This window comes from Marmota marmota, unplaced genomic scaffold (genome assembly GCF_001458135.2).
Source record: "Marmota marmota marmota unplaced genomic scaffold, marMar, whole genome shotgun sequence".
Classification (NCBI taxonomy): Eukaryota; Metazoa; Chordata; class Mammalia; order Rodentia; family Sciuridae; genus Marmota; species Marmota marmota.
In genome coordinates this window covers 4,064,350-4,082,639 of record NW_026000205.1, presented here as the reverse complement: position 1 = coordinate 4,082,639, position 18,290 = coordinate 4,064,350, and the positions used below count along the sequence as shown (strand labels likewise).

Here is an 18,290-nt window from a genome sequence, read left to right as displayed (position 1 = left end):
GACCTTTGCACATGCAGTCTCCTCCTCTCTCGGTCTTCCCCTTTCTCCTGAGTCATGCCTACTCTCCCTTTCAGTTTAAGATCAGACATCACTTCCTGAGAGACCACACAAGGTCAGGTCTCCCCATTTTCTCTCCTGATATTATAACTTGCCCCATTTACTTAGAACTATTTGTAATTCCCCTCTTGTGTTTTCAGCCAGGCATCCTTGACTGAGCTATTAAAAATTGCAAACCCCCTTCTCTGTTTGGTACTTACCACGGTAAATATCCTATAAAAATGTGATTTGAGCCATATATGTCACTTGGAGTTTTCTGGCAGGTAAAGTTAACTTTAGGAACATATGATATTGTGCGTGTGTGTATGTGTGTGTGTGTGTGGTGTGTGTATGTGTGTGTCGCTGGGTGCTCTCGGGACGTGTGTGTGTACTTGTGCAGTTGTGTCCCTTGTGTGTTTCAGGGGGTAAGTGTGGCTCTGGTCCAGGCCACATTGAGATGTCTCCAACCCAGGACGGGTGTCAAGAGGGTGGAGAGGGGGTCAGAGCCCACCGGAAGGCCAGGTCCACCTGCCTGGCTTATGTTGATGAGATGCAAATGAGGGGTGGTCCCCAGCCCCACACCCACTGTCCCCACGATCGCCCAGCGAGCATCTGGATCGTCTCTGTAGCCAGAGACGGTGGGACGGGAGGTGCGGGGGACATCAGAAGGATGTATTTATAAACCCGTCCCCTGGAGTATGAAAAATGTCTATGAATAGAAGCTCCCTAAACAAGCGCTTATTCATAAAAACTGAGCTCTGTGAGTTCTTCATATTTGGTAATGGAAGGAAGAAGATGTTAAAAATATGCTTTTCATGGATACGTTGAGGAGAGGATGCTCATGAGTGCACATCTGTAAGGAGACTGCTTAGCTCAGGCCTCTCGCTGGCCCCCTGGGCCCGGGCTCCCGGCTGTCCCTGCACCCTCCCCCTCTGTCCCCTTGTCCCCCACCCCAGCTCCTGGCTCCTCCTGTCCACCCACCCGGCCTGCGCTAGATGCCAGCTGCTTTTTCTCTTTCCTGCCACAGAGGGAGCTTGGGAAGTGACAAATTTAACTTTCTTTTAAATGCCATCACAGGTTGAGTATCCCTTATCCAAAAGGCTTGAGACCAGAAGGGGGGGGTGTGTTTGGTTTTGTGGACCTTGGAGTATCTGCACATGTACTTAATGGGGTATCTCGGAAACGGGACCAAATCTAAACACAAGATCCATTATGTTTCACGTGTACCTATGCATCTGGCCTGAAGGTCATTTTCACAATATTTCAAGTAGTTTGGGGCATGACACCAAGTTTCACGGTGTAGAACTTTCCACTCATTAGGTTTAGGATCTTGGATTTTTGAATTAGGGCTACTTGGCCTGTGTTATAAAAAGCAGTCAACAAAAACCAAATCCTGATAAGAAACAAATAATCACGGGGAATTTCTTTCTGGGAGACACTCTCTGGCCCTGGGGTGCAGCTGCCTCCTGCACAGGGCGTCCGTGTCTGAAGCCTGCCTGGGCTTGGCCGAGAACCGCTCTGATCCCCACTCCCCTGTCTGCTTTGTACCCAGCCGAGTGGAAGAGACGGGTGTGGTGCTGTCCCTGGAGCAGACGGAGCAACACTCTCGCAGACCCCTGCAGGGGGGTGCCCTCTCTCAGAAGGACGCCCCTAATCCTGGGCACAGGCTTGGTATGGAGCAGAGCTGTTGTGTCCCCAGGACCCTTGGAAGAAAGCACATGGACCTTAACATGGCTCTCCCGGCCCTGTGGGACCCGTTTCCTGCCCTCCTCTCCTTCTACTCACCCTCCAGAACACACCAGCTTCTTCAGAGCTCTCAGACGTTGCTACACCCTTTTTTGCCTCAGGGTCTTTGCACTTGCAATTTTCCTTCCCAGAATGCTCTTCTCTCTCCCATCCTCCCTTTTCTATATCTGATGGTCTCAGTCTCTGTCGCCCCCTTCTTCTGTATCCTGCTGTGGCTCCCCATTGCCCACACCTTACTACTATGTGGCTTCCAGTAACCTGGGTCCCCTGAGTCTGGCCCCTTCCTCCCTCTTCCTTCTCCTGGCCCCTCATCCTGGATGGGCTTCCCTCCATGTCCATGCTTCTTGGTGGGTGGATTGCTCGTGTCCTTTCCTCTTCTCAGTGATGGCCAACTTGATCCCCAGGGACTTTAGCACCTCCTTGGGGCCTTGGGCCCATCTGAGTCACCAATCACTATTTGGGGCCCCTCCACAGTCAGGGAACTGAAGTTAACCCCTGGCCCCGCAGGGGTCCTCCAGGGGTCCTGCAGGCCCTTCTCCCCATCGCTAAGGACAGTGCCATCCTGATTGGTTGTGTCCCCTGGGCTGGGCTTGGGGAGCTCTGGCCCTCGGTCCTAGATGATCACCCATGTCCTCCCCATCCTGCAGATGCCCCCGGCCCCCGCATCCTGGCCTTCCTGCACCCCCCTTCCCTGAGCGAGGCCACCCTGGCCGCTGACCCCCGCCGTTTCTGTAGCCCTGACCTCCGCTGCCTCCTGGCACCCATCCTAGATGGAGCTTCGGGAGCTGCCACCCCCAGCACCCCGCAGGCTGCGCGGCGTCCCCAGAGCCCTCTTCCGGTAAGCAGCCCCCTCGCCTCTGGCCTGACCTTGCTGCGCCCTGGCCTGTGTCTCCGTCAGTCGTGGAGAGTGGGATGGGGTGGGCTGGGCTTCCTTTGAGACCTGGACCCCAGACTCTTCAAGATGGGACTCGGGAATCGGCCCTCGGCCTGGGCTGGGAACCCCAGCGTGTCTGAACTGGCACAAGCAATGGTCCCGCCGTGGCCAAGCACCAGGCGCTCTGAGTGTCGCCTCGAAGAGTCGAGAATGTCTAAGAGCTTGATTTGCAGAGTCCCGGGTTCAAATCCAGAACCTGCTCCTTACGCACTGTGTTCCTGGGGCCAGTGAGCTCCTGCGGCCTCGGTTTCTTCTCCTGCATGACGGGAGACCAGAACAGGGGCCACGTGTTGGTCACTGTGGGTTAAGTGAGAGTGTTCCTGGGAAGCACCTGGTAGGGGCCCGCCACCTCCCAGGTGCGCGGTAGACCCTGGCGGCTGCCCCCTTCACTGGCCTGCGCACAGCCCGGCCTGGATCCCAGCGGGTCGAGATTATCTGCTGAGGACCCTGCCCGGCGGCCACTGGTAACCAGGACGAGGCACTGGGACGCCAGGCCCCTGGAGCTGAGGCCTGGGGGTGTTGGCCTCGGCCGTCCTGGCCCTCCCGTCTGCCTGGCCATCCCCGTGCGCCCGGGCGCTCTGCGTTCTCACACCAGGATGGACTCACTTACGTTTGTTACCCGACCACCTTGGGGCCCCGCCGTCTCACACTTGACCCTCACTGCTACCCTGACCCCCAGATTGTCCGTGTTGTCACTTCCTCAAGTCCCTGCTCTGTCCCCCACAGGCAGATCTCCCAGGTGAACCACCTGTGGGCGTGGAGAACGCGCGCGGGCTCTTCCCCAGCGGGAGAATCCTCGGGGCAGCGGAGACGGAGCTGGCCGCAGCTCAGGTGAGGGCGGGCGTGGCAGGAGCTCTTCTCCTCTGTACTCTGGGGGCTGACATTTCTGGATTTAGGGACGAGTGGATGGACAGATGGACCATGGTGTTCGTCAGGTGGATGACAGAGATGGATGCATGAAGTTTAGGCAGATATCTGGATGGATGGATGGACAGATGGACAGACGGATCACTGTATCCATTAGGTGGGTGACGCTGGATGGGTGGTGTTTTGTCAGGTATTTGGAAGGATGGACAGATGGATGTTTGGATGGATAGCTGCATAGATGGACCATTGTCATTGACTGGGTGACAATGGACAGATGACATTTGAAGGGGTGCTTAATTGAACAGGTCCATCAGGTGACTGGGGGACATGGTGCACAGCCACCTATTGCTATATAACAAATGACCCAAAACTCATCACCATAAAACAATCGTCATTTATCATGTCTCGCGGTTTCTGAGAACCAGGACCTCGGGAGACGCTTGGCTGGGTGACTTAGGTCTCCCGAGAGGCTGAAGTCGGGCTCTTAGGTGGCACTACCTGGGGCGAGAGGATTTGTCCCCAGGTTCTTGCACGTGGTGCAGACGGGCCCCAGCACCTCCCTGGCTTTGGCTGGAGGCCTCAGTTTGTCACTACGCGGGCTGCAGAACTGTCCTCAGAGCATGGCAGCTGGCTCAAGGCACGCAATCCAACCAGGAGACAGACAGACAGAAAGGGAGACAGGGAGACAGGAGGAGAAGCCAAACAGAAGGCGGTGTCTCTCATGACCTGTTCTCAGATCTGACACGCAGCACTCCTGCTGTCATCGTGGTCATGCAGAACCCACCCCCTACAGCGTGGCAGGCAGCTACGCAGAGTGTGTGCACCATGTGCACCACTGGGGACCCCCCCCCATGACTCAGGCCTCGCCCGCCCCCTCCCAAGGCCCGCCAAGGTCCCTTCCCATTGTGCAGAACCCGGAGCTCCTCGGGTCAGCCCCTGTTGGCCTGTGAGCTGCACACCGTGCACGTGGAGGTGGGACAGGCACAGAACTGCCACAGGCACTCCTATTCAAAAAACGGGGAGAGAGGAAGCATTCAGGGTCCGCGTCCATAGTGGTTTGTAATTGATCTGGCGGATCTCGGGAGTCCTACATGGGGACTCCTGTGCCCGATTGATTCCCAGGGGTTTTCTCCATGGCTCTAGATGCCACCCTCTGAGCTACTGGTCCCTCACCCCGAGTCACTGCCCCTTTCTCATAAAAGGTAACGTGTAGCCAGGTGCAGGGGCACACACCTGTAATTCCAGCAACTCAAGTGGTTGAGTCAAGTTCAAGGCCAGCCTGGGCCACTGAGCGAGACCCTGTCTCAAAACAAAATAAAAAAAAGGGCTGGGGATGTGGCTCAGTGGCTAAGCAATCCCCCTACGGCGTGGGGGGATTTTTTTTTTTTTTGGATTGGTTCAATCCCCAATCTAAAAAAAGAAAAAAAAGTGACATGGATTCACAACTCAGAAGCTTTTTTTTTGGTGCTGGGGATCGAGCCCAGGCAAGCGCTCTACCAACCGAGCTATCCCAGCCCCCTCAGGAGCTTTTCAACCTGCTTCTCTGTCTAGAATTTGGATGGTCCAGAAATACTTGCTCTATTTTATGGAATGAAGTGTTGCCAAATTCAAGAATTGAAAATGAAGCCAATTCAGATTTTTAAACAAAAAGAAAAAGGAAGAACATTGGTGATCCAAAGGGCTCTTTTCTTTTAGTACCATCCGTGTTTCTTTCTTCACCCCCAGCAACCCCACCACTGGGGTGAACCCAGGGTGCTCTCTCACCGAGCAGCTGTACTTCCGGCCCCTTTCTATTTTTTATTTTGAGACAGGGTCTCACTAAGTTGCTGAGGCTGGCCTCCAACTTGTGATCCTCCTGCCTCAGCCTCTCGAGTCACTGGGATTATAGGCATGTGCCACCACACCCAGCTCTACCCAGGACTTCTGACAGCAGTTGCAAGTTTAGGGGTCCCCAGGGCCACTCTCACTTCTGACCGGCAGGCTTCCCATCCTAGTATTCAGGGAGGTACTTGACAGTCCTGTGTCACTTCATGACAGGGAGACTCTGAGGAATGCAGCCTTAGGCCATGTCATCTTGTGGTGCAGCCAGCCACACACCTAAGCTCCAAAGTGTACTCTCCACACATGGCCTCGGGCTTCTAGGGCCATGAAGAGCAGGCAGCAGAGATTAAATCAAGCCCAAGAGAATGTGATCGACACACTCTGTGAACCGCAGTGTGTGTGAGGCTGCTGCGGGTGTAACGTGGCATCCGTACTGTCACACGGCAAGCTTTATTTATGTATCTATCTGTCTGTTTACTTAGGGGAGGGTTTGCTTTGTGGCCCAGGCTGGCCTCCAATTCCTGGGCCCACGCGGTCATCCTGCTTCAGCCTCCCGAGTGGCTGGGACTCTGGGTGAGCACCGCCCCTGGCTCAGCCAACTCTTCTCAGACGTCCAAGGAACGTGCTCTAAAATAACCCTAAAGGCACAGCGGGCTGATGACGTAGGCCAGCAGCACAGGTGTCCGTCACCACCGTCCAGTACCTCATACTGGACACAACCGGGGGTGCTCAGCTTCTGTGTGACCAGGAACACAGTGGCTTTGTTTCTACCAGCGTCACCACAGACCTGGCCACTCACAGCACTATGACCTTACAACAGCTATAGCATCACTAGGTGGGAGGAACTTTCAACTCCGCTATGACCTTATGGAGTCGCGTCCATATGCAGGCCATTGTTGACCAGGACATCATTATGTAGCACAGGCCTGTGCTCACTGTGGGGTTTGGGGGTGTTCTTATTATTTGTTGTTGTTGTTTTGGTGCCAGGGATTGAACCCAGGGGCACTTAACCCTGAGCCACATCCTCAGCCTTTTTAGTTTTAATTTTGAGACAGGGTCTCACTAAGTTACTTAGGGCCTCGCTAAATTGCTGAGGCTGGCCTTGAACTTGAGATCCTCCTGCCTCAGCCTCCTGAGCTGCTGGATTACAGGCATGCACCACCGCATCTGGCAACAACTGTAGTTATTATAGCGAAAGAATACAAATCAGAAGCAAAGGAAGAGATGCTGGAGGTGGCATCTGGGCTGGAGGGGTCTCCAGTGGGAAGTTTTCTTGTCTTTAGGGACACGTTACCCTTCTGGCAACGTGCATGTGGAGTCTTGCTGGCCCAGAAAGTTCACCCAGGGGTCTTAATGGAGGCTTAGCTAGGCAGGACTGACGGAGTCATCACCCCCGTGATTGAATGGAGTTTCCAGGGCTGTCCCCGCCTTCCCTGGGGGTCAGGCTGATTCCGTGTGGCCCAAAGCCCCAACCCTTGAGTGACATGTTGGTCTTTCTCTCAGGGTCATCTCATCAGCATAGACTCTCACGAGTCACCTGTCTGTAGAACCATCAGGCACACTCCAAGGGCCGATGGCGAACAGCAGATGCAGTTACCCCTTGGGGTTCCAGGGGTTTTCTGATTTCCCAGGCAAGACTTCACTTAGAAGAAAATTCATTCTATTTTTTAATTTTTTATGCAGTGCTGGGGATGGAACCCGGGGCCCCACGCATGCTAGGCAAGTGCTCCACCACCGAGCCCCAAGCCCAGCCCAAAGTTAATTCTTCAGCACACAGAGAGGAGGAGAATGCCCAAATTCATACACGATTTTCAAATTTGTATTTGAGAATCCCAGTTCCTTCATGGCGACATTTCCTCCTCTAGCTTCTCCGTCTGCTCCTGCCTTTTACCGGGAGGGATGGGAAGCACTCAGGTGGCCCCCGACACTGGCTGCAGCCTCCTCTGCTGGTCCCCAGCTCACCAGCTCCATTTCCTCCTTTCCGTGTGGCTCTTTGCTCCGCTTCCTGTCCCCTACGCCTCCCTTCTTCCTCAGCCCGCACCCAGCTGAGCAGGGTTCAGATTGTGACGGATGCTTTTTTCAAAACTGTGTTAGGTTTTTGGTCACCGTCACCAAAACATCTGAAAGAACAACTTAGAGGAGGGTTTGACTCGCAGTTCAAAGGTCTTCGTCCAGGTCAGTGATGCTACTGCAGAGACAAGAGGTGGAAGGACCTGGCGGAGGAGAGCCGCTCAGCCCATGGCAGCTGGGAATTGGGGAGAGAGGGAGAGGGAGCGGGGCCCTGGGAGAGGTCACCCCCCAGGCACGCCCCAGCGACCTGCTCCTGCAGCCAGGTCTCCGCGGCTCCATTCAGCTACTGTCAACTAAGCTACTGAGGATCCATTATGAGTGAATCCATTCTCGGTGGATTAATCCACTGGGGAGGTCAGAGCCCCTAGAGCCGGTCAGTGCCTGAAAACCCCTCCCCTGACTTGCCACATGAGGTCCATGCTGTCAACGCATGGACTCTGGGGGACGTCCCAGGTCTGAGAGTAGTTAACACGGCAGCGACAGACTTCTCAACCTGCTCCACAGTCCTGCTGACCCCTGCCCAGTTCCAAAGCCACTCCTATAGTTTAGATTTGGGTTAATGGCAGCACCCCACTCTCGGTATCAAAATCTCGTATCTATTTCTGGATCATCAGTTACCCCAAACGTAGAGGTTCAAACACTGAGTATTTGTAACTTCACCTGATTCCCAAGGGTCACGGTCTGGGAGCCATTTAGCTGGTGGCTTCTGCTGGAGTCTCTTGGAAAGCTTGGCAAGGCCTAGAGGATTCACTTCCAAGGTCACTCGCTGGGCTGTGGGCAAAGGTCTTAGTTCCTTAGTGGGTTGGGGGGTCTCCATGGAGCTGGTCAGGAAGTGATGGGGGAGAGAGATGGACAGCCCCATGCCTTTTATAACCCAGTGTGGAAGTCACAGAAGACCGTCTCCTGTTGTGACCAGGTCAGCCTCAGTCACTGGGCACCAGCTAGGGTGGGAATCCCAAGAGAGGAGGATCTTGGAGGGCCATCTTGTGCTTGACCACCACTTAGTCCTTATACCCATTTCACAGATGCAGAATCTGAATCTCCGACTCCTGGCCTCGACCATGCACCTTGGAGGCGGTGGAGCTGGGACTCCATCCCAGGTCCTCTAAAGTCCGAGGCTTGAGCTCCTAACTCCCTACCCCTGCCCGTCCCCTGCAGGACGCCGATGCTCTGGACTTGGAGATGCTGGCCCCTTACATCTCCATGGACGACGACTTCCAGCTCAGCGCCAGCCAGCAGCCTCCCAGCACCTACCACAGACCCCGAGGGGCTGTGCGCCGGCCCCGCGCGCGGAGCTTCCACGGCCTGTCGCCCCTGACCCCCGAGTCCTCCCTGCTGCCCCGCTGGGGGAGTGACCCCCGTCTGAACTGCTCCAGCCCCTCCAGAGGGGACCCCTCAGCATCCGGCCCCACGGCTGGGGCTCGGAAGAGGTGAGCCAGAGTAAAGGAGGCGGGAGTAAAGGTGGACGGTCCCTGTCCCTGCCTTGCCCTGCCCCCTCCTTCTGCCTTTCCCACAACAGTCATCCCCCTGCCCCAGCCCTTCTCCGGCCAGGGCTTCACTGTCCCCAGCACAAGTGAAGTTTGTTCCAAACTCTCTGCCTTTTCCTAAGCTGTCACCTCTGGAGCACCCTCTGCGACGCTCACTGCCAACCCCAACCCCACCTCAGCCAGGATTACTCCTTCGGAACATAATCTCCGACTCGGTGACAGTTTCTCTCACAGTAACAGGTGGTGCACACCTGTGATCCCAGCAGCTTGGGAGACTGAGGCAGGAGGATCTCAAGTTGGAGGCCAGCCTCAGCAAATTATCGAGGCCCTAAGCAACTTAGTGGGACCCTGCCTCAAAAGGCCTGGGGTCGTGTAGCTCAGTGGTGAAGCCCCACCGGGTTCATCCGCGGGGCAGGGAGGCCAGCAGTGCCTAGACCTGTCTCCCAACACCTGTGGGAGCTGCTGAGGTGACCTGTGTGTGTGGTGCTGGGGGAACCGCATCCCCAGCCCCACAACCTGTTGAAAGCTGTAGACTCCCTTCCTAAGAAAATGTACACCCACACAAAATGTTGTCGGGTCCCCCTCCAACGACCTTAGATTACTAGTCTCCGCTGTCCAAGTGGCAGCCGTTGCCTGTCTGGTCTCCAGAGAGGTCCCTTTTCTATCCTTGTGAGACTTTTATGGATACATCCCCATGTTGCCCAAGGCTCCCAGCTTGGGGTTGGTGATACAGCAGGTGCCTAATAAAGACTTATTAAATGAAAGAAGGGGGGAATTAATGAGCATGTGGGTAGGTGGACAGATGGACAAGTGGGTGGGTGGATGCGGGTGGGGACAATGGCGAGGAGTTGGCTGGGTGGGCAGCTGATGGGTCGCTGGGCCGGTGCGTGGCATGAGTTTGGGGGCACAGGTGCAGCCCCTGCCCCGGGTCTGTTGTGTTCTGAGTCTTGCCTGTTGTTCCCCAGGGCCCTGGCCCACAGCCCAGTGGACGAGGGGGTGGAGCTGCTGGGAGTGAGACCCCCCAAGCGGCCCCCCAGCCTAGAGCCCGAAAGCTTCCTGCTGCCTCCCCTCAGCCTGGTATGTTTGGGGCTGGTGGGGTTCCCCCCCTCGGAGCCAGCAGGCTCAAACCTCCTGTTTTATAGATGGGCAAACCAGAGAGGGCCAGGGGCCGGCTGAAGGTCAAACGCAAGATCAACGGTCCCGCTGAACCAGGACCTTGATCTTCTAGTTCTGCTCATGGGTATGAGAAGGCATTGCCAATCCATGATTAGTGCCACGAAGAAACGTGAGCAGGGTGAGGGGAGAGGTGCGGGTGGCCAGCACCAGCAGGGGACCCTCCCAAGACAGGAACGGGCCCGGCCTTGGATTCCCAGTGTGGGGCTGAACGTATAAACCTTAGAGCCAGACTGGCTTCAGGCCCCAGATCTGCCCAAGAACTTGGGCAGGTCGTGTTACCACCCTGACCCTCAGTTTCCTCCTTTGGCAAATGGCACTGATTACATTTCACAGGATGTCGTGGGGACTCGGTGAGATCAGGCCCCCAGATGACTGTGGGCGGTCGCTGATATATGCCCAACCCAACTAAACCAAGCAGCCTCCCCTCCAGTCTCCTTGCCTCCAGCCTCACCCTGCTGTCCATACTGCACAAAAGCAAACAGGGTGTCCTTTCTAAAAGCCAGCCTGCACTGTGTCCCTTCCACAAGGCTCCCTCCAGGACCTTCCATGGTGCCCAGAGAAGAGCTCTCTTGCCCCTTGATCTACAGAGGGCTTTTTGAAATTGAAGGATGTGGAGGACATTATCTAGAGCTTCCATTTATTGAGTGCCTACTATGCGCAGCTGATGACTCACCATGCCTTGCATGGTTAACTTACCTAGTCCCGGGACCACTCTTGGAGTGTCGTCGTCATGATGCCCATTTGTACACATGAGGGCCAACCCCTTCCTCGTCGGAATCTAGGCAGGAAACTAACTCACAGGGGACGGCCAGGGTGCAGGGAAACCCAGCCGGTGCAGCACTAACCCTGGCCACAAGGTGACAGGGGTGACCTCTGGGTCCTGGGGAGAACAGGGAGCCTTAATAGATCTGGAACCTTCCACGGAGGGCACAGCCAACCCACAGCGACCCAGTAGGGGAGCAACTAGAGCAGTCCCCTCTCCCACCCCCACCTCCTGGCAGCTGAGCCCAGGAACCACAGCAAGGTGGACGCCGCCCACAGAGCCGCCTCCCAGGGCCAGAAGAGGGGGGAGAAGGGAGAAGATGAGGCTCTAGGGAAACAGAGGTGTCTGGGACAGTGACTTGCCCACAGTCACACAGTGACAGGTAGCCACTGGACCCCAGGAGTGGCCGTAACTACCACTGTGCCACCTGCCCCCTTGGACATCGATGGGGGTGGGGTGGTGAGGGTGGTGATGGTGGTGACGGTGGCCACTTTGTCTCTCCCTCAGAGTTTCCTTCTGACAGGAGGAGCAGCCCCGGGGAGCCAGCAGGATCCCAGCAGCCGCCTCCTGGACGTGAACGAGCCCTGGGGTGAGTTGCGACCTGGGAGTGCAGAGCCCTGGGTCCCTCTCCTGCTGGATGGGTGGCGGGGACTGTCATGGCCGGAGGTGATCTCCATGGCAGAGGCTGCCCCTTCCTCTTCTCCTGGGCCGCGGTGGCGAGGAGACCCTGAGGGGGCAGCCTTGCCCCCTTGGAGTCGGAATCAGGCCGGGTCCAAGCCGGGTCCCCTGGCCACACCTGGCCTGTGGGTTGGGGAAGCTTTGGTTTGCCGTCTGTCAGGTGGGGCCTGTGGCTAGGGTTCTCACCTGAGGGACAGGTTTTGAGGACTCCTGGGGACGAGTCCCAGCAGAGCTGCACACAAGACCTGCCACCCAGTAAGCGCTCAGGCAGGGTCCCCTGTTGGCCTTGGTGGAGATGCTGGGCCCGCAGCCTCTCCAGGAGTGAGACACTAGTTGGTGGTGCTATTATCGCTTCCCACTCCCATTAACTAGTATGCGCAGCTGATGACTCACCATGCCTTGCATGGTTAACTTACCTAGTCCCGGGACCACTCTTGGAGTGTCGTCGTCATGATGCCCATTTGTACACATGAGGGCCAACCCCTTCCTCGTCGGAATCTAGGCAGGAAACTAACTCACAGGGGACGGCCAGGGTGCAGGGAAACCCAGCCGGTGCAGCACTAACCCTGGCCACAAGGTGACAGGGGTGACCTCTGGGTCCTGGGGAGAACAGGGAGCCTTAATAGATCTGGAACCTTCCACGGAGGGCACAGCCAACCCACAGCGACCCAGTAGGGGAGCAACTAGAGCAGTCCCCTCTCCCACCCCCACCTCCTGGCAGCTGAGCCCAGGAACCACAGCAAGGTGGACGCCGCCCACAGAGCCGCCTCCCAGGGCCAGAAGAGGGGGGAGAAGGGAGAAGATGAGGCTCTAGGGAAACAGAGGTGTCTGGGACAGTGACTTGCCCACAGTCACACAGTGACAGGTAGCCACTGGACCCCAGGAGTGGCCGTAACTACCACTGTGCCACCTGCCCCCTTGGACATCGATGGGGGTGGGGTGGTGAGGGTGGTGATGGTGGTGACGGTGGCCACTTTGTCTCTCCCTCAGAGTTTCCTTCTGACAGGAGGAGCAGCCCCGGGGAGCCAGCAGGATCCCAGCAGCCGCCTCCTGGACGTGAACGAGCCCTGGGTCCCTCTCCTGCTGGATGGGTGGCGGGGACTGTCATGGCCGGAGGTGATCTCCATGGCAGAGGCTGCCCCTTCCTCTTCTCCTGGGCCGCGGTGGCGAGGAGACCCTGAGGGGGCAGCCTTGCCCCCTTGGAGTCGGAATCAGGCCGGGTCCAAGCCGGGTCCCCTGGCCACACCTGGCCTGTGGGTTGGGGAAGCTTTGGTTTGCCGTCTGTCAGGTGGGGCCTGTGGCTAGGGTTCTCACCTGAGGGACAGGTTTTGAGGACTCCTGGGGACGAGTCCCAGCAGAGCTGCACACAAGACCTGCCACCCAGTAAGCGCTCAGGCAGGGTCCCCTGTTGGCCTTGGTGGAGATGCTGGGCCCGCAGCCTCTCCAGGAGTGAGACACTAGTTGGTGGTGCTATTATCGCTTCCCACTCCCATTAACTAGTATGCGCAGCTGATGACTCACCATGCCTTGCATGGTTAACTTACCTAGTCCCGGGACCACTCTTGGAGTGTCGTCGTCATGGTGCCCATTTGTACACATGAGGCTGGGGCTGGGGCTGCGGCGGAGCTGGGCAGAGCGCTGGCCCAGCGGGTGTGAGGCCCCAGGTTCGATTCTCAGCACCACATATGAATAAATAAAGGTGCACTGACAATTAAAAAATATTAAAAAAAAAAAAAAAAAAAAGGCTGAGCTTCACCTGACATCTCCAGGCATCAGCCCGAGGGGTGTTTCCAAAGCATCAATGTGGCCCTGGCTCAAAACCTGCTCAAAACCCTTCTGGAGCCTCTCAGAAAAAGAGGAAGCTTCCCACTTCAGGCTCCCATCCCTCAGGGCCTGGCAGAGCCTCGTCTCAGGCCACACCCTGCTCTGTGTCCCTCCTCGGCCACTTCCACTGTCTTCATTCTACTCTCCTCCCTCTGTTTGAACCCAGAGGTGCCCCAACAGCTGAACCACACCCTCAGCCTCTTATTTATTTATTTATTTATTTATTTTGAGACGGGGTCTTGCTCGGCTGCCCAGACTGGCCTCCAACTTGTGCTCCTCCTGCCCAGCCGCCCAGTCCCTGGGGTTACAGGGGTGCCACCACCTCACCTGGCTTGAACGACTCTCCCTCATGCACACACAGCGGGTGCCAGCGCTGTCCCAGGTGCTACAGAGACACTGGCTGAAGCAGGCGGAACCCCAGCCTTCCTGGCGCTGGATTTCCAGTGAGAGAGAGACCATAAGGAAGAAGTAAATGCAGTGCAAAGGGAAGCGCAGCCAGGCGTGCGGCTCATCTGAAATCCCAGGGAGGCTGGGGCAGGAGGATGGCAGGTCTGAGGCCAGCCTGGCAACTGAGTGACACCCAGTCTCAAAGTTTAAAAAGCGTAAGAGAGGAAAACGAGCGCCACTGGGGAAATATTCATGCAGGGGAAAGAGCGTTGTGGGTGGGCCGGGGCTTAGATCAGAGCTGGCCTCACTTGAGAAGGAGAGAGTTGAGCAGAGACCTGCAGGAGTGAACCCTGAAGATTTCTGGGGGAAGAATGTCCCAGAAAAGGGAATAAGAAGTTGCAAAGGTCCCAGGTGGGAGCGTCTCTCTCTTATTTGGGGAAAAGCAGGCTGATGTGGCTGAGGCAGAGAAAGGTGAGGGGCAGATTGCACGGGGCCTCTGTAGGACACTATGACTTTAGAGTTCTCTTCCTCCAGAGGCTACCTCAGGGCCTTTGCACATCCTGATCCCTCTGCCAGGAAGGCTCTTCCCAGCATTCTTCGCCTAGTTACTATACCTGTAGATGAGGTAAACGTCACCCCTTCCTTGAAGCCCTGCATGGCCTCAGGAGCTCACGTCCTTGAACGCCCCTTATCACACTGGCATGTGTGTCCTTGTTTGGCCATAGGCCGTCTTTTCCCTGTGAGTCTGTGCCCACAAGGGCAGGGTCAGGGCTGTCTTGGTCACTGCCGTGCTGTTCTGTGTGCAGGGCTCGGCTGTGGCTGAGCACTCACTCTGGGCCGAGCTTTGTGCTAAGTCGTGTGTGTACGGCCACCGCCCTGGAGCATCAGCCCCAGCCGGGCAGGGAGCTTTGCTCCTCCACCAGGCATGGGCCTGGCACCTAGTAGATGCTCAGTAAATATGTTTTGGACGAGTAGCTCTCATGCTTGAGTCCAGTATGACTATCCCCGTTTCCCAGGTAACACACATCGGTTATCGCTCACAGCACTTTATGTGGCTTTACTCGATGACACCCTGCAGCAGTCCTGGGAAGGTGTCTATTATTAGCCCATTGTATAGATGAGAGGACTGAGGCCCAGAGAGGTGAAGTCATCTGCCCCAGGTCACCCAGCAAGTAAGTAGCAACACCTGGAATCAAATCAGGACAAGATCAGGGGTCTCTTGTTTGTGCTGAGGGTCAGACCCACGGTCTCGCTAGGCCGGAGCTGCACCACTGAGCCGCACCCCAGCCACAGAGCGGGTTTGCTGCTGCTGGAGGCCCAACGGGGCAGCCCCTCCCCTGCGCTGAACTCCCGGGAGGGAGGCAGGTCTGAGGGCTCTGCCCCTGACTCTCTGTCTCCCCACAGGCCTGGGCCCCTCGCTGCTCTCTCTCTGTCCAGGCCAGGATCCTGTCCAGCCCAGGAGCCACTTCCAGGCAGCGGCAGGATTGGCCCAGACCCGCTGAGCCGCCGCTCCCGCCTCCGCCTCCCACCGGGAAGGGACCTCAGCCCCACTCCAAGCCTGCACCAGCTCAAGGAGGGGGCCTCCGTCCCGAGTGCCCCCCCAGCCTCGGGCCTACCTCAGCCCCACCCCTGGCCCGCGCCGTCTGGGGCCCGGGGGTCTCGCTCAGTGACCTCTGGGGGACTCGGCCCCCTCCTCTCCTCTCAGGACTCCTGGTTACCTCACTCCCCGCGGAACTCAGGCTCACTCTGGGATCGGCTGGGAGGGCCCGGTCCGGGAGCGTCTCTTTCTGTCCTTCCTTTATTATTGTTTTGATTTTTGTGTTTTCATGATATGGTTTTTGATCACTATGAATTGCCCGGGGTCCGTAAGAATGTGGGCCTCTGATTGTTCCCGCTCCTCGGGCCTCAGCGGGTGGGAAGCTCTGGGTCAGACCTCGCGTCCAGGGACCTCGACCTCCCAAGCTGCCCCCCAGCCCTGCCGCACAATGATTCCACTCGCCGTCTTCCTACTTCAGGGGGAGCCCGGAACTTTCTCTGCTTCCAGATGGTGTAGCCTCCGGCCTCCCCTGGCCCTGGGCTGCAGCCTCCGGCCTCCCCTGGCCCTCGAGCATGGTCTGTGGTGGACCCCAACAGCCCCAGACCCCTGATTCCAGATCTCACAGCCTTTGGCTCTTTCTTGTTCTAAACTCACAACTTCCTGATGCTGCCTGTGTTGAAGCCTCCCCATCTCCAGAGAAATGTTCCGGGTCACACAACCTCCGACTCCCTCCAGCTTCAAGCCCGTGAGCACCGCTGGTTCTAGAACTCATTCCCTAACTCCCTCTTTTAGTTTTTCGTTTGGTTTCAGGCCCAGGGGATGGAACCAGGAGCACTTAACCACTGAGCCACATCCAGCCCTTTTTATTTTTTATTTAGAGACAGGGCCTTGCTAAGATGCTGAGGCTGGCTTTGAACTTGCAGTCCTCCTGCCTCCGCCTCCTAAGCCACTGGGAGCCACCATACCCAGCCTTCCTGGGCTGTGGACCCCACGAGTGCAGGCTTCCTTGGTTTTTCCTGATCTGAAATACACTGGGTTCCAAATCTCGGCCTCCTAACTTCTAAATCATCTTAGTTCCAAACCTCGTGGACACAGCTCATTCCTCTTCGCCTCTCTACACTCAAGACTGACTTTCCCCTAAGAGAAGTCAGTGAGTGTGTGTCTTGATCTGGTGCCGGCTGTCCAGAGCCAGATACCGCGTGCCAGTTTTCTCCGGTTCTAGACCTCGTGACCTCCGCCATTCACTGGTTCTAGACTGTACAACCTCTTGACCTTGCAACCGTCAGGGTCCTCTGATCCAGGATCATTGCCTGTGACCTCTCTGGTTCTAGAACGGAGCTATGCCTGTCTTCTCATTCTAGACTGCGGCCCCTGCGTTCCCTTGCTTCTAGACGGCATGTCTTCCAGCTCCCCCTCTGGATCACGTGGCTCCACATAACCCTGGGTCTAGAACTCACCTTCAAAGATCCGATTATAGGCCTTTGCCTCATAGATTTCTGTGGTTCTGGCCCTTATAATCCCACCTCCTCCTGATTCTGGATCTTAGGATTCCACAATCCCTATGTTCGGGAACTTGGTCTGGGGACATTTGCTAATTCTCTCATCACTCTATAAATTCTTGTGGTTCTAGGCTACAGCTTCCAACTGCCTCTGATTTCAGACTCAAATTCCTCAGTTTCTGGAACTCAGCCTCCACGTGCTTCTAGAATCTGATTCTAGAATCTAGCTTTGCCCCGTGGACTGCTCTGACCTCGGATCTCACAAGCCCTGACTCTCATTCCAGACCCCACCCCCACCGCGGCCCCTGAACTTGCACCAACCCACCCTGGTCTCCAGTCTTGCCTCCCAGGTCTCCACCCTCCGGGACCTCTGCTCATGAACTTCACGCTCAGGCCTCTCAGCCTCACCTCCTGAGGTCTCCCTGTCCTAGGAGCCCTCCCCTCCCTACCCAGCCCTCCAGAGAGCACTTACCTGGCTTCATCCCAGGCGCCTGGGGGCCCCCAGAGCCTTCCCCAGCCGCAGGCCTGCGCACAGCCCTGTCTGCATAGGTGGACGGGAGGGAGGCCAGGACTCCTCAGCTCTCCACCACAGCTGTGTGCCCTCCTGTCCCCCCAGCTCCCTTCACAATGGTGCTACTCTTACTCTCCACAGGAAGCCCCCACACTCAGCCCCTCTCACCCCCTCTTTGGAAGGCACTGCCCACTTCTCTGTCAGGGAGTGGCCTGTCCAGACCGGTACTATGAGGGGAAAGGATCTGACAGGTCGGACCCTCCCCTCTCAGGGGGTGACCCGAGCCCTCCATGGAGGGCTGTGTTGGGCTAGGGGAAGGGAAGAGACTCTGGAACCCACTGATGTCCCTGCAACCACATAAAGACCTCACCTTGGTGGGCACCACAGCTCTGTGCACTGAATCATCTGTGGGGTGGCTTCGGGGGGAGGCTGGGTGTCCGCCTCACTTTCTGATCCTGTGTGTGTGTGTGTGTGTGTGTGAAGGGGCCCGAGCTCCTCCGTGGGTCTCAATGTGTGTGCCTGGTGGTGTCATCCTCTATGCACGTGTGAATCTTGGTGACATACTTCTGTGAGCCTGTGATGGGGGTGTCATTCCTTCTACCTGTAGGTGAGTCTCTGGGGGAGATGATTCACTCTGTGTGTGTGTGTGTGTGTGTGTGTGTGTTGCTGTGTGCATGCGTGGGGCTGTTTGACACTAGTTCCAGGGACCAATGTGTGTCTGTAACATGATTCTCTGTACTCCAGTGAGCGCGTGTGCGCTCGAGAGCGACTGTGTCTGCAGATCCGTGTGTGGGAAGAAGTGTCTGTTCTGTCGCGTCTCTCTGCTGTCACCCCCATATCGCTCTCCTGTGTTCCATGTAGGAATCTTTTCAAGGGAAGGAAACCCCTTTTGAGCCTTGTACTTGCCCCCTACCCCCCCCCCGGGGTGCTTCAAATGCCTTCCTCCCCTCAGAT

The 18,290-nt window shown here is 56.8% G+C and overlaps 1 protein-coding gene across 1 annotated transcript in view; it reads left to right on the top strand.

The window, feature by feature from the left end:
• Nucleotides 1-17,722, top strand: part of Hif3a (hypoxia inducible factor 3 subunit alpha) — a 29,087-nt gene extending 11,365 nt beyond the window's left edge. The window contains exons 9-16 of the mRNA XM_048791236.1: nucleotides 459-461; nucleotides 1,438-1,707; nucleotides 2,430-2,620; nucleotides 3,443-3,547; nucleotides 8,633-8,904; nucleotides 9,927-10,038; nucleotides 11,408-11,489; nucleotides 15,194-17,722. Coding sequence (XP_048647193.1) covers nucleotides 459-461; nucleotides 1,438-1,707; nucleotides 2,430-2,620; nucleotides 3,443-3,547; nucleotides 8,633-8,904; nucleotides 9,927-10,038; nucleotides 11,408-11,489; nucleotides 15,194-15,291 — 1,133 coding nt within the window. The 3' untranslated portion in view covers nucleotides 15,292-17,722. The remainder of the gene's footprint in view (nucleotides 1-458; nucleotides 462-1,437; nucleotides 1,708-2,429; nucleotides 2,621-3,442; nucleotides 3,548-8,632; nucleotides 8,905-9,926; nucleotides 10,039-11,407; nucleotides 11,490-15,193) is intronic.
• Nucleotides 17,723-18,290: the final 568 nt, after the last annotated feature.